General features: G+C 44.5%; 1 protein-coding gene across 1 annotated transcript; it reads left to right on the plus strand.

Annotated features, from left to right (window-relative positions):
- Positions 1-118: 118 nt before the first annotated feature.
- ETV4 (ETS variant transcription factor 4) lies at positions 119-10,099 on the plus strand (the record flags this gene model as incomplete). The annotated part of the gene is made up of 10 exons (XM_029086436.1): positions 119-166; positions 2,836-2,889; positions 4,815-4,941; positions 5,534-5,692; positions 6,045-6,289; positions 7,469-7,543; positions 7,643-7,711; positions 8,070-8,242; positions 9,162-9,263; positions 9,878-10,099. Coding segments are annotated over 10 exons (1,274 nt in total), but the record flags the coding sequence as incomplete, so codon positions are not given.
- Between the last annotated feature and the right edge of the window lie 4,825 nt (positions 10,100-14,924).

Raw genomic sequence — 14,924 nt, forward strand, 5'->3', positions numbered from 1 at the left:
GGTCCTCCCCCTGCGCCTCCGCCCCCATGTCCCCGTTCCGCCCGGCATCGCCCTCGCTGGAGCATCCCGCTGTCCCTCCCCGGCGCTCCGCTGAGGAAACCTCTCGCTTTTCACACAGAGCTCTTCCAGGACCTGAGCCGGTTCCAGGAGACCTGGCTGGCAGAAGGTAGGCTGCTCTCCCTTTCCCCTGCTCTGGTTCGTTTTGTTCGCCTTCCAGTCGCTCACCCTTTGCTGTTCGCACCGCTCCTTTGCTTTGTTTGCCAAACATTCCGTGTTTCTGTCAGAACCGCCAACCTCCGGCTCGTGCAAACGAACCCGAGTGACTCGCGATTGTCCCGGGGATTTGCTTGTGAATGAAACTTGGCAGCTGCCCATTTTCCTGGTTACAATTTTCACTTCAGGCGACTGTAACGGATTCGATTTTATGCTAATTTGTCACCGATCTTTGTTGGTTTCGAGAATAAACCATTCGTTTAACTGGTGGGGAAAAGTGCTTCTCTTCCCTTTTTTTTTTTTAAAGATAATTCTTTGAAGGGACCTTCCTGGAATTTACCATTGCTCAGTCTGTTGTCTAAATTGTTTTGACTTCAAGGAAGAGAAAACTTCAATCCCAGGGACTCTCGTTAATTCCAACTAGTTTTAAATAGTATAGTGAATTTGCTCCAGTTCCAGTACTACAAATGACACATTTTCCAGAAAATTCAAAACATATCCTCAAGTACAAACTCTTCATAAATATAAAAGTACTTACTGTGGTATAGGTAATATAATAATATAAAAGCATTTATGGCATTTTGAGCAGGGTTATTTCCCCTGATTCTGCCCCAAGTGAAGGACAATCCTGATGAACTGTTCTTTTTTTGCCAACTAAGTAAGATTATTAAGGGGGGAAAAAAAAAAAAATCAAATGTTTATGTGTTCATTTCAACCTGAAATTAAATTACATTGATCAGGCATTACTAATGAGTGTGAGGATTGTAAGGATGCAAGAGGAATTACCTGGAGGTTGTTCCAGGATTGCGACACTCGCCTAACTTACATCAGGGCAGAAAAATAGGTATTAATAGCTATTAATCTAATAGATCTGCTGAATGCCCACACATACTTGAGACTAGTTGCTCATAAATCTTCATAAACCTCGAGCTGCCAATAAGATAAATTTGCTTCAGACTTGATCTTTGGTAGGCTTTCTAATATTTGGTAATATTTTTAGCTCACTAATCTAAAGTATTTGCATAGAATCTCTTACTATATGTTTGACAATAGCAGAGTGTTTGTAGAACGATTAGTAAATGATAATGCAAACCCTACTGTATGTTTTTAGAATATAAGCAGATATATATATTTTTTTTAACATCTCATAGCCCCCAGTCAGAGTCCAAGTGTTTCTCTGCACTTACCAGTATGTCAAATTATTTTCCTGAATGGTCAAAATGTTTTTTTTCATTAATGTCTTGTACATATCTCTATGTCAGCATTTGTTCATGAAATGAAGGCAAGGGAAAAGGAGGGGAGAGAGGCACTTCCCTGTGTATCCTGAGGCAGGCAGCGATGTCCAGGCAGATGAGACACTCACAGGAGTGATGCCGTAAGGGTCGGCACAGCTGCCAGTTTTCACTAGATTCCAGCTTCCAACCACTGTTACATCTTTCACAGGCATCACAGGAAAAAGAATTCTGATATCTAAAGTTTTCATTTAAAATAAGTATTTACTCCAGGAAGTGATGAAACATACTGTGAAGTACCCAGTGAAAGATTCTGCCAGTGCCTCCATTTTGGATACTGTGGAAAATTTGATCCATGTGGGCTTTACAGCTTTGGCAAAGTCCAGTCTTTCATGTAAATCAGAATAAAAATGACCCCCTGAGTTATGAAGAGTCACCAATTTAGAGAGTGTGCTGCTGACTTTTCAAGTCAGCAAACAAACCCAGGAGTCTTGCCAGTTTGTCTAAAGGAAGCATTGAGACCCAAGTTTCCTAACACCAAGATGCTCGTGTTGTGAACTATTTCACTTCTTCCCACAATCAGCAACAGCTTGTTCCAGTGAGGTAGGCTGCTCAAGGTAAATGAGCCCTCTACAGATTTTCAGGTATCTTTATTGGACAAACTGAACTATTCAAATATCCTAGACCTTGCTGTTATTCTTGGAGTTGTACTGGCAATGCTGTCCACAGGGCAGACGCCTAGAAATCAGCTTTACTGCACTGACTTGTGGAGAAAGAGCAGCTGTTTGCTGTCAGGTTCTCTCTAACTGCACCAGCACTTCCTCTTACATTTCCCATTTGCAAAGTCACACACACATGCATGGCACTATTAACCATTTCTCTCCTGCTACCAAATACCTTATTTTTGTTCTTCTGAAATGGCCTCTCCCTGCTGATTTACAAAGTCCAGCCTATTGCACTAGTGCCAAGCTATCCACTGCTGCTGGAGCTACTGAAAAGGCTGTAGATGAAGGCACAGAAGCTTCCTGTTCCACTCATCACTTTGGCACAACCTTGCCAAATTTATCAGTTGGTAGTTGTTTTCTCCATGCTAAATGCTTAAAAAAAAAAAATCACTGCATGTTATGTTTCTAATGAAAACTGAGCTAATAAACTGGCAGGCTGTTAAGAGGTAAAGCTGCAGAACTGTATTCATTAATTACAAAGGGAAAATATCCTTAGTCACTAAAGTCCACCCCAGCGAAAGCCCAGATCTTTCCTGCATTGACTTATTTCTACTTTACTGTTAATTATACCACACAAAGTGCCAAATCTAATTCTCCTCTCTCTCTCTCTCTCTCCATTCTCTCCACACCCCCCACCCCTCCTCCTTCCCTCCCTCCCCTGGCAGCTCAGGTTCCAGACAGTGATGAGCAATTTGTGCCTGACTTTCATTCAGAAAACTGTAAGTAGCATGAAGGTGATCACGCATCCGGGAGAGAAGGGCAGGATACACTTAAACCAAACAAATGTGCAAATGCAACACACAAACATTGAGGCTTATCTTATTTCTACATTGTTTTGACAGTGACAAAAAACCCCAGGATAACTGTCCACATCTGGACAAGACAAAAGTACCTTTGTGCAGTGGTAACTACCACAGTCCCTTATGGGGACACTTCTGAAGGGACAATGGGTTCTTTATGTGAGGGAGAACTGGCTTGAGGATGGCTGGTGCACATACAGTTCAGGCCAGTCCTGAAATAAGGTTGGTAAAAATCTGAAGTATTAACAGATCAGGATGTTACTTTCTATCTTTAAAACTGTAATGACAGCTCTGAACATCCCAGGCTTTGTAAGCAGCATTGTGTCAGCCTGAAGCTGTCAAAGAAGGACTGGAGCTAGCCTTGTTAAAAGCTTACAGTTGTGATTTGGAGGGTAGATCTTTTCCTTGCTTGAAAAAAAAATAATCCTAGACCTATGTACCCTTCTGGAGTTACTTTTCCCTACTTCCTAAGTGTCAGTGACCTCCTAACAGCAGCAGCAGAGCCCAGAGGCAAAGGTAGAAGATGCTTACCATGCCCTTCAGCCAGGATAAGCTTTTCTGAGGAACTAGTGAGGGAAGTTTTGTTCCCTGCTGGATTTAATTAAGCATAAGAAGTAACAATACCCACATCCTACTTCCTGGTGCTGTAAACTGCAACCCACATTTGTTATTAATGAAATTCTAACCAGCCCAGAAATATCCCTCCTTGCCTGCATCAGGCCATGACCACAGAGCAGTACACTGAAAATGAAAAGGAACCTTTATACTTCTTTCCTGAACTGCCATTGGTGTTTTGGATGAGCAGAGTGGTTACAAGATTCCCCCAATCCCACATTCAGGGATGTTGTCCTGTTAGCATAGAAGAGATTCAATAAAGGGAAACCTCCATTTGGAAACTGTCTGGGCAGCTGCTGAGTGCCAGCGTGGCAGCCTCCCACCCAGGAACTGTTGTATCCTCTGGAAGGGCCTGGCCTTTTCCCAAGTGCTGAAGTATAAATTTGATACAATTAATGAAATTAGATACTTCAGAGGGAGTCTACTGAGAGGACAGCAAGCTGCTCTTTGAACTTGGAGGTATATTCTAGTGAAAGCAAGGACTTGGAAGTCAGACTTCTGTTTTGCAGTTCCTTTGAAAAGGGATTTTAGCTATTTAAATTGGTTAGGTGCTTCTGAAAACACTACTCGTGTAAGGTGTCTGTGAGCAAGTTGGCCTGGTAACAGCCTGTAACAGTGTGCAATACATACAATGGTATTTTCCCCCAGCAAACCTTCAGCTTTTGTAGCTATGTCTACAAAAACTTGACATTTATTGTCCTACAGGACGAACGATACTATCAGGAAATCTACAATGTGTCATGGTATTAGTGCATTACAGTTTAATACAGCACCACATGGTAATGCTACTCACGAGACGTGCTTACCAAGTGTGTCAGTGAAAGAGCATTTCGCACGATGCAAATCAAAACTTTGCTTTTATGTGTTGAAAAACAGAATATGAGCATGCTACCCCTTATGACATAACAGAAAATGACTGTCTCAGCCCTGAACAGCTTAGGAAATATCCACTCTAAATCCTTTTCCAAGTGCTCCGGATTATCACAAAGCATGTTAACACTACCTTAGGTTTTTTTTCTTTTAAGGCTGGTATATCACACAAACCTTACTAAACCACTGGCAAAGCTCAGGGAAGTACAGTGAACGGTTGTGCCTATTGGTATTTTGTTTCTTTTGGAGCCAGCTGAACAAGGAGAAGGTGGTGGCATCTCAACTGACTTTTTACTGGCTGATAAAAATACCTCTCAGTAAAAAAAAGTGTCAGCTACATCTTTCATTTCTCTCCACAGTAGCTTTTCACAGTTCTCCTGCTAAGATTAAAAAGGAGCCGCAGAGTCCCTCCTCCGACCCCACACTGTCCTGCAACCATAAGCAGCCATTCCAGTACCACAATGGAGAGCAGTGCCTTTACACCAGGTAACACAGCAGACACAGGGGAGGGACAGAAGCTGTGATGGAACCAAGTGCTACTGCATTATCTAAAACCAAGTGTTATGACAACAACTTGGTCTGTCTGCTGGGTAACGGCAGCGCGCACACGCTGCAGCCTGCTCACGCTGCCATTTATTGCAGGGGATAGCTCAGACCTGTGTACAGTAGATCTGGCCTTGCCTTCTTTTTCCTTCTCCCCAGTGCTGTTCCTCAGCTGTCTTGATGCTGAGAGCAGTCTCGACATCTCTCACATGCCTGTCTTCCCCCCACTGCTTTCCAAAATACGTGCCGCAAGGAGCTCCCTGACACCGCTGCCCCCAGTCCCAGCTACCTGCCTGAGTTCCAGTATGGCTTCCTCAGTACAGATGCCTTATCCAGTTTTCTGCTTGAAGGGTTATTGTTGTTGTGTGGGGGGGAAATCAATAATCAGAAAGAAAGGAGTTTATGCTAGGAGTTTTCTGGCCTAGGTGGCTGCATAGAGAGACGGCCTGTCTGCCTGTGACATGTTCTTCCCAGGCACTGCCACCAGTCCTTCTCAGAGAACTGTAATGCTCCAATATCTGTTTGACTACCACAGTGCCTATGATCAACCCAGACAAGTTGGAATCAAGTCCCCCAGCCCAGGAACACCGATACAGACACCGCTCCAACAGCTCCCTAGGCAGGAGAGAATCTTCCTGACCCCTGTGGGGCCACCCCAGTCCACATCCAGCTGCGGATACCTCAACAAAAACAGGTGAGTTACTGCTCGGAGGAGGCAGCACTGGCAAGAGGGATTCCCCTCCTTGTTGATTCAGGGAGGAGAGGCTACAACATCCAGATTAAAGCGCTCAGTTTCCAGCAATCACAAGATTCCCACCATCCAAAGTACCTGCTGCCTGGGATTTGAAAAAGTCTATAACTTTAAGCCTGTTAAATTTGGTGAATGATGAGCTGTGTAGCTGCCCTTGGAAACATCTTTCACTGAGGTCCCTTTCTCAGTAACATACTGAGGCTGAGGAAGTTTCTGTCCCTCAACCAGCCCTGCACCAGGGCTGAGATCAGATGGCCAAGATAGCAGCCATCCCATGTCCTCTCCCCTTTTCTAGCTCTGTGTACCAGCCACCTGTGGAGATGTGCCGTTCCTTCCCCTCCTCCCAGGGCATGGCCCAGGAAGACCCCATTGCCTACCAGCGCCAGATGCTGGAACCCCACCTCCAGTACCCTCATCAGGGCTTCAAACAGGAGTACCATGACCCACAGTATGAGCAAGCAAGCCGGGCGGGCAGCAGCCATCAGTACCCAGCAGCTGTGGTGATCAAGCAGGAGCGGGTGGACTACGTGTACGACTCAGGTAGGCAGAAATAGCTCTTCTCGTAATAGCCTGTGTAAACCAGGCATCAGCAGGGGTGAGCGACCTTGTGGGTGAACATCCATCACTGGTGGTCTTTGGGCTTTGAAATAGTACTGCTTCATTTCAGGAGCATGTGTGGTCTGGGAAACTGGCTGTGTAGCAGGAAACAGAACCAGTTCTGTCTGTTTACTGCATCCAAGAGAAGGCCGGGCCGTTCACTTCCTCTACTGTGTTCTGAGAAGGACTTCCTAGTAGATAGTGGGAAGCTTTAACAAGATACAGGAGCTACAAGGTGATGTTCAACCCATTCAAACTAGATTAAAGATATGCATTTTTTTTCCAAGAGAGTAAGTAGCTATTGAGGAGACTCTCAAAATTCACAATTAGCCCGCTTACACCATCAAAAATGGAGAAAAGGGCATTCCCAGTTCCACCAGGAGTTTTTGTCTTCAGGGGCATTTGTGAGCAGGTAGGTTGCAGAAAGGGAGAGAGGTGAGGTCAGCTTTGAAGAAATTATACTGAAAATGTTCTGTAGATGGTAGCAGAAAGGAAGGAGTATCTCTTGGAGCTTGTAGAGAAAACCTGTCTCGGATCCCTGCAGGAGGAGGGGACCTTCAAAGCACTGGCAGAGGAAAGCCGCTCTGGGTGCACAGGCTGCACTGCACAAGTCTGAGCTGCAGCTCATGACACTGCCCTGTGCCTTTTCCCTGACTGAAGGCAGAAGAATTTAATTCACAAAATGGAGGCAAAGATGCAGCTCTCCCCCCCTAGCTGGCAGGCGTCAGCTTTCAGTGCTGAGGTCTCTCATCAGTAGTTGACACCCACTGGAAATTCGCTGTGGTAGGTCACAGAGAGAGCTGATGCCCCGTTTTTGGATCTCACCATGCAAGATAAAACAGCTTTGTTCTGATAAATAGATCTAAAATATGCCTGGCTACTCTGAAGGACATCATGTGATAGTACCACAAAAATTAACTAGTGTAATTCATGATTGGAAGCATGATGAAGTTGTGGTGGGATGGCTGAGACATAAAAAGTTGTCAGTCTGACACTAACCCTTTAGGACAGCCCTAAAAGGACATTGGTTAGAGAGTTGCACTTACCTACCTACTTCTGGAGAGCAAGATCATTCTGTCTCCCGTTCTTTTTAATTAAATGAGTTTGTTAATTGTTTTGCAGAAGTTCCTGGCTGTCCTTCCACGTACATAAATGCTGAGAGTTACTCAAGCCATTCAAACACAGAAGATAAATTAGGTAAGAAACTCGTTGCCTGTCTTCTTTTCCTCGCATTGCATTTCCCTCTAGTACTGCCCTGGCTTTGGCTGTGACTGCCTGTGTTGCTTTCTCTTTCAGGCTGCAGCTATGACAAGCAGATGAGGTCCTTTACTGATGATGTCTGTGTTGTTCCAGAAAAATTTGAAGGTTGGGAAAGAACGGCTCACAGTTTGGGTGTAAGATAGGGTTATTCAGCGTCTTTGCTAGCCCCCTGATCACTGCCTACATAGCTCGTTACACTGTGTTCTTGCAGGTGTGGTAGCTGTGGTTCATACCTGGCTTCTTGGTATCCCATTTCTTGTGCTTTTTTTAGCAGCAAACAGGCCTTCTAGCATAAGTAGCTTAATTGTGAGGTTCATCAGAGCTTCTCTTGGAAGAGCTGCTGGTGAACTGGCTGCTCTGTTTTAAGTGAACTGAAATATTACAGGTAAACATTTGTGAAATGTGCTTCTTTTTGCAACTATTTTTGCACTGTTACTCTTAGAAACACCTTGTTTGTTCTCAGCAGGAGACATCAAACAGGAAGCTGGAGGTTACCGGGAAGGACCTCCATACCAGAGACGTGGATCTCTCCAGCTCTGGCAATTTCTTGTGGCTTTATTGGATGATCCGACAAATTCCCACTTCATTGCCTGGACTGGTAGAGGGATGGAGTTCAAGCTCATAGAGCCAGAAGAGGTGAAACTATTTAGCTTTTCTACAGGCTCAGGCAGAGCAGTCGCTGTTTCTGAGGCTGCAAATTCCCAAGTGCCTTTTCTTCTGCCATGTGAAGGCTCCTGCCTACCAGTGGTACTCACTAGACGCTGCAGCAACTCAAGGTTTTTAAAAGAGGGCAAAGCACTTGGGTGACAGAAATATCAGGTTTAAGAAAGGCTGCTTATAAGTTTAGAGTCTCAGCAATGCAGTGAGGCAAATGATCCACTTCCCTGGACACTTCACTCTCAAGCTTGCAGGGACCTGTGCTGTCTTACCACACTCCATTGGTGAGGCTGACATTGAGGTTTGGAGTTTTGAACCCCACTGATCACAAAAGTTTTCATGAAAATCTGGAAGAAACTATGTCCTGGTCTAAATATATTCTTATATCAAAAGGAGGTTAACTAAGGTATAATTTCTAATGCCGCCGTGTTCCAAAACCCGCAATATCTGACAATGTCTGGGAGATGTGTCTGTAATATCTGTTCATATCATTAGAGCTGCATTTAGCACTGGTCTTGCTACATACCAACCTTTACCAGCCCTTTCAGTGCATCAGAGTTGTTTTGGTGGGATGTGATCCTTGAAGACAAAGTGTAGCATAGGATGAAGTAGTCCTTTAGCATCCTCAAGTCTTCAGAGCACTGGAGAGTGAGGAGAAGTGATGACAGCAAACGAGCTCTGTTGTGGGAAGAATGCCTGTCTGTGATCCCGGGTGATTCAGCTTGAGTTCTACTCTCCTTGTTGAAAAGCTGCTGAATAATTATTGTTTAAGTCTATTATTTAAATGTTTGTATGTGTTATGGTACCATTCCTCAAAGGACAAGCAGCTGGATAATGGGGTTTTTTGCCCGTGGGTTGGGTTAAGCCATTAATGCATTTTTAATGCTTTATTCTACAGGTAGCCAGGCTGTGGGGTATCCAAAAGAACCGTCCAGCCATGAACTACGACAAGCTGAGCCGATCCCTTCGCTACTATTATGAGAAAGGCATCATGCAGAAGGTCAGTTTGCAAAGCAGATGGAGGTTTTATGCCTTTAGTCATGCTTCTCTGGTTTGAGATAGAAAGACTTACAGGTGCAGAATGTACTTGAGCTAGCCAGGCATCCTGAGCTTGTTTTCCCCACAACTTCTCTTTGCAGCAGTGAAATGAAGAAAGGGTAAAGGAGCTGAATCTAGACAACATATGGGAAATAAAACACAGGGGAATAATTTCTTTCTTTTTCTGTCTGTAGTCAGAAGAGTTGGGATTTATGCAGCTGCAAGGACATATAATCAGTCTAGAGTTGCTGCTGGTGATAGAAAGGCTGCCTGGGAGTTGGTCCTATGTGGTAGGAATGGTCTTTTCCAGATGCAGGGCACTGGAGAGGGTAACTATGAGGGTAACTGTGTCACAGTACAGACTGGTTGATGCTGTTGCTGCCTGACAAAGAGTCAGCTAGCAGCACCCCTTTTCCCAGGAACTGTTCTAGGGGAGACCAGAGCAGCAGGAGGACAGCACAAGGAGAAGTTTACAACTCTGACATGTCTCGGGACAATGGGCTAGAGCATCCAGGTGTCTTTTGCAAAAGCCTAGTGCTGCCTGTGTGCACCATTCATCTTGTATCTTCCCTGCAGGTGGCTGGAGAGCGCTACGTGTACAAGTTTGTGTGTGAGCCTGAAGCCTTGTTCTCTCTGGCCTTCCCTGATCACCAGCGGCCAACTCTAAAGGCAGAGTGTGACCGGCAGATCAGTGAGGAGGACACAGTGCCTCTTTCTCACCTGGATGAGAATGTGACTTATCTGCCAGACTTTGGGAGCCTCCCTCCACAGCTTTACAGCAAAGGCTACACATACTAGTGGTGGTGGGAGCACACGGTGCCACCCTTGCTTGCATATATAAGGAGATGCCTGGTTAGTAATCAGTCAGTAGAAGCATTTTTCTGGGCCAGCCTAGGGTGGCACTAAACTATGAATACCTGTTTTGGTCAGGAAAAATGTTCAGGTACACACATGGATAATCGCCTGACAGCTGACAGGGCTCTTGTATGCTTGTGATAAGACCCTTACATTTGTCAGGATGGGACTTGTCAGCGATGTAGACATCTTCCAAGCAGCAGAGCTACAGCTTCAGCAGCATATTGTGTAATTGCTGCCACCAGCCAGAACAAACGAGCCTGTCTCAGTCCCTGTCTTTGGTAAGGGAGGAGATATTGTCCTACTGGGCTTTTTTTTTCCAGATATGAGGACGCTACAAATGCTGCTGCTGCCTCCATTCCTCCAGTACATATTCTGAACCTCTGTATGACCTGCCCATCCCTGCAAGGGATGGTTCTGACCCACACGGACTCACCTCTGCAGGGCCAGTCTTGCCTTCTTCCCAGGATGGTTGCACCACAGTGGTCACAGATCATAAGCCTTCCCTGTGAACCGCTTTGTGGGAATGGGCAATACTTGTCTTGTATGTGCATGCTCCTGACTTATCACCTCCCTGCTCATAACACTTCATGCCAGGGCTATCTGGTATTTAGGCACTCTGTCTGAGCTGGCAGCTCCTGGCCCTCCTGACCTGCCCTGCTCCCATCTGGCAAGCACACTTCCTCTGGTGTCCCAGAAGTGAGGGTGAAGGAGAACCCTTCCATTGTTATAAGCTGCCTTTACTATTTATGACTGTAAAAATATTATAATTAATAAATTGGTCTATGTCTTTGGCCAGTGCACCTTCATTCAGCCCCTGGCTAGTCCTCCCTCACCTTCTGAGCTTGCTTTGCCCATATCCTTGGCACCAGCTTGCAGCTTTGGGTAGCTGATCCAGAGAGTTCAGGGATGCGTGTTTACTTATGAATCTTGATGGAGTTCAAGAAATGAACACTCCAATCCCTTGTCATCCTCACCACCCATCATACAACTGGGACTGAAAGATAACAGTGAAATATGTAACCTCTGGCTGCACCTGGTGTCAGGGGAACAGTTCTCTGCAGCTGCAGAGAACATCGCCCACGCTCCCACACTGACAGTACACTGGCCACTGAGCTAAGCTCTGTGGTTTTAATTAGCTTTTCCCTGAACTTCATCTCTGTCTTTGAGCACTGACACTTCTAGGTTGCTTGCTAGGAAAGTGTGTTACCACCTGCTGAGCTGGTAACGTGATCAGGGCAGCTCAGGACATGCCAGCAGTGAGAGTGGCACCCTGTCCCAGGCAGCAGAGCTGAGAGCACCCTGCCAGGACACAGCCACCCACGTGGCCTCAGCAAGGTTACAGCAAAGACAGGAGTTACCCTGAAGTAGAGGAGCCTTTTTACACTGCACCTTCCTCAAGAGAGTCAGGTACCTCCTAAGAGAAGTATTTATGCCTTCTGGAGGCAAAATGCTGCTGCAGGCTATACCCTGGCTACTTTCATTTGACATCTCAATCTGCAGAAGGATTTTATGTTTATCCAGTATTTTCTGAGCTACCCCCTGCCCAGCCAAGCTTCCTTCCGGAAAGGGAATTGAGGGAGCTAGTTCACATCCAGATAAAATTTTAGCTCCGTGTTTCACTCGGGTTTGTCAAGTCAGTGCAACAGATCGATAGCTGCAGAGCAGCTCTGGGAATCAGCAAGATGAGGCTCTCATAATGGAGGGGCACTGACCTCCAAAGGGCAAAGATTTATAAGAACCACATCAGAGAGCTGGGAGTCAATAAACACACTCTGTGTTCCCAGTTCAGCAAGACAGAGAGGAAGCCAGTCAGGGAAAGATGTTGGAGATAACAGACAAGTGTCATAAATTGCTCATGCTGATCCTGAAAGTGCCAGCCCCATCCCACCACACAGAAGAGGTTTCAGCTTTGCTATCTAGTCACTCACATTCCTGTTCATACAGCAAAGTTGCAACAACTCTTGCTACAGACAGCAGAGGCGTCTTTCCCCAGGCTGAATACTTTTGGCACTGCAATAAGGAGAAGCGCAGGTCGCTGGGTGACAGCACACAGCCAGTGTAACACACCCGTACCTCAGGAGTCCTTCATCGCACGGATCCACAGCTGAGCTTTGCTCTAAACCAGGCAGGTAAGGATGACATCATTCTGCATGGAAAACCCTCTAAAGACAGAGTTCTGCTCCTGAAAAACACTGTGACATCTGGATGCCAGTGTAAGTAACATCCTCATACTTTTTCTACTCTTGTTTACTCATTATATTCAAGATTTATTGTAGCGGTTTATTCTTCAGGATGCGATGATGCTTTGAGACCAGCCAGAAATACATCTCAGCAGCCATTTCTTCCTGATGTAATTTTTTCTAGAATTATTTGTTTTTCCATGTAGCTGCTATTGTTGCAATGGCCTTCGCTGTTACTCCTGCTGTATCAACAGTACAAAGCCCAGCAGGAAGCACCATAAATCTATTATCCAGAATGTGATGTAAAATTCCCTTCTGGTCATAGTAAATAATTAACATGTAACACAACAGCATGTCCCAGATGTACCCTCAGAGTATATACACCACCTAGGACAAAGGAATTACCAGTATTAACAGGTTGCCAAGCAGAGCTGAACGTATCTGATGCAATTTGCTGAAGCTTAACCCAGGAAATATTTCTATTACCAGATTCCATTCCCTGAAATAAGTATGAATAGTGATAACAAAGAATAAGGACAGCAGCAAATCTCACTTTATGGGTTGAGCACTGAACAGGAAGGCCTGGTAAGGTCTCTTAACAAAGAGTAGCTGAACAAACATATTCGTTTGCACTGCAGAGGTTACCTAGGCACGTCCCACCGGCTGACATTGCATCTACCAAACTGATTTCTAACTATTTGAAGATTTCCACATTATTAAAGAATCTTAATACAAATGAACTAAACCCCATGAAAAGTTATTGAAGGAAAAAAATGCTTTTAAACTGTTTTAAAAGCACTTGCAAGAACACATAACAAATCTCATGAAAAATGGAATTATTAAAAAACAAAACTCCCATTGTTCAAGTAGCAGACTGCTGTCACACTGGCTCTGGTAACAAGCTCACTAATGAGGTTAAGGTAGTTACTCTAACAGATGGAGCATGTGTGGGGCTGGCTGCGAAAGTCGTATTTATTTTTCTTGCATTAAGGGCAAAAGGTTGTTTTTGGATGTGTGGGAGTTATTCTTTGCTGTGAATCCTTTGCTTGTGACAACCAGCTAACACAGAGAAACTGGCCTGTGGCACATGCTGCTGGAGTCCGAGACAAAGGATTGTTTGCTCCATCCATTCAGAAAGATTCACATCTCCACAGGCAGGAGGCCCACAGCTAGGTGAGGACCACCACGTGTAGTTTTATCCTAGGATCAGGCAGCATATTTTCAGGTTTTCACACAAGAAACCAACTAAAGAAATCACATAAACAGTAAAAGAAATTAGTATGTTATGCTCAGAAACCTCAGAGCAGTAACAGGTTGATAAAGCTTGCTTAAAAAAAAAAACCCAACAAAAAACAACAACTGTGTAAGTGGTTCAAGTCTGTAAGCCAACATTCTTGTTTCACAGGCTAGTTTTGGATGCAGAGTATTCCCAAAGCAAGCAGATGAGGTCAACATGGAAAAGTTTCTGTAAATGAATTAAAGGATATTACTGAAAAAATTACACCAAGGAAAGAAAAACCACACACAAAACAGATTACAATTGTTCACTTAAGAACAACCACAAAAAAAATCCTCTCTGTTGATGCATTTTCCTCTACCATGAGTCAGGAAGAGGCTACACTAGAGAAGCAAATACACAACTAATTTGGAAGAGAAATGCCTCGAAGCATGCTGTACAACTGGGACTTCCACTGTGTACATTTTCTCTTTTACATCTTTCATTTGACTTTTGAAAGTCAAGTGCAAATTTTCATAGAAAACAGCAACAGATGCAGCTGCAGAGTTCGTGGAAGGAAAATGTGCTTGGAAGAGTCCTCAGCAGGACAACCTCTGCCTAACGCCACCATCTAAACGAACGTTCTAATTCAGTTTAACTTGATGAAGACACAACACCACGGGAAAGCTCAGGGCATTTATACAACATAATGAAAGAGTATATACAACATCCCTGCCCACTTTTGTATATAGATACAGATTTCCAACATAGCTACTCTTCAGTGTGAAACGTTCTTCAAATTCATCGAGTGTAAAACAACCATCCAACTCATTCTACTAATTTCACCAAGAATTTTAGCACATGTCCCAGCTTTGGGGGTGGGTGGGGAAGAAGAATTGGGCATCTGCAGCTACGGAGTCAAGTAAGTTTCATCTGTTTGCAACAGAAGAAGTAATTTACAGATAGTTTCAGCATGAAGGCACACACTGAATAGTCAATTTTTAAACGAGGAACTGTTACACAATGTTTTATAGACATTTTATCTGCAAGGGCATATTCTATTTAAAAAAAAACAGTTGTGATGTCACCAAACATTGTAAGTGGAAATAAAACACATGACACATTGTATAGAAAGTCAAAACATCTGTAACCACTTATGTTCACAGACAGAGCCGTGCTACAGAGTGGATGTGGTTAATTACCATTTGATACACTAGCCTTCAGCACACAGGAGATGGTGATGAAGGATAAGATTTGCAGTCTGACCTGCACCATTGTCCAACTGACACGCTAGCTGGGTTTCAAGGGATCTTTCCTGCCTTATCCCAAAGCCACAGATACTAAATATCTCACCACAGATGGCTTGTAT

Source organism: Antrostomus carolinensis, unplaced genomic scaffold (assembly GCF_000700745.2).
Source record: "Antrostomus carolinensis isolate BGI_N321 unplaced genomic scaffold, ASM70074v2 scaffold44218, whole genome shotgun sequence".
NCBI classification, from domain to species: domain Eukaryota; kingdom Metazoa; phylum Chordata; class Aves; order Caprimulgiformes; family Caprimulgidae; genus Antrostomus; species Antrostomus carolinensis.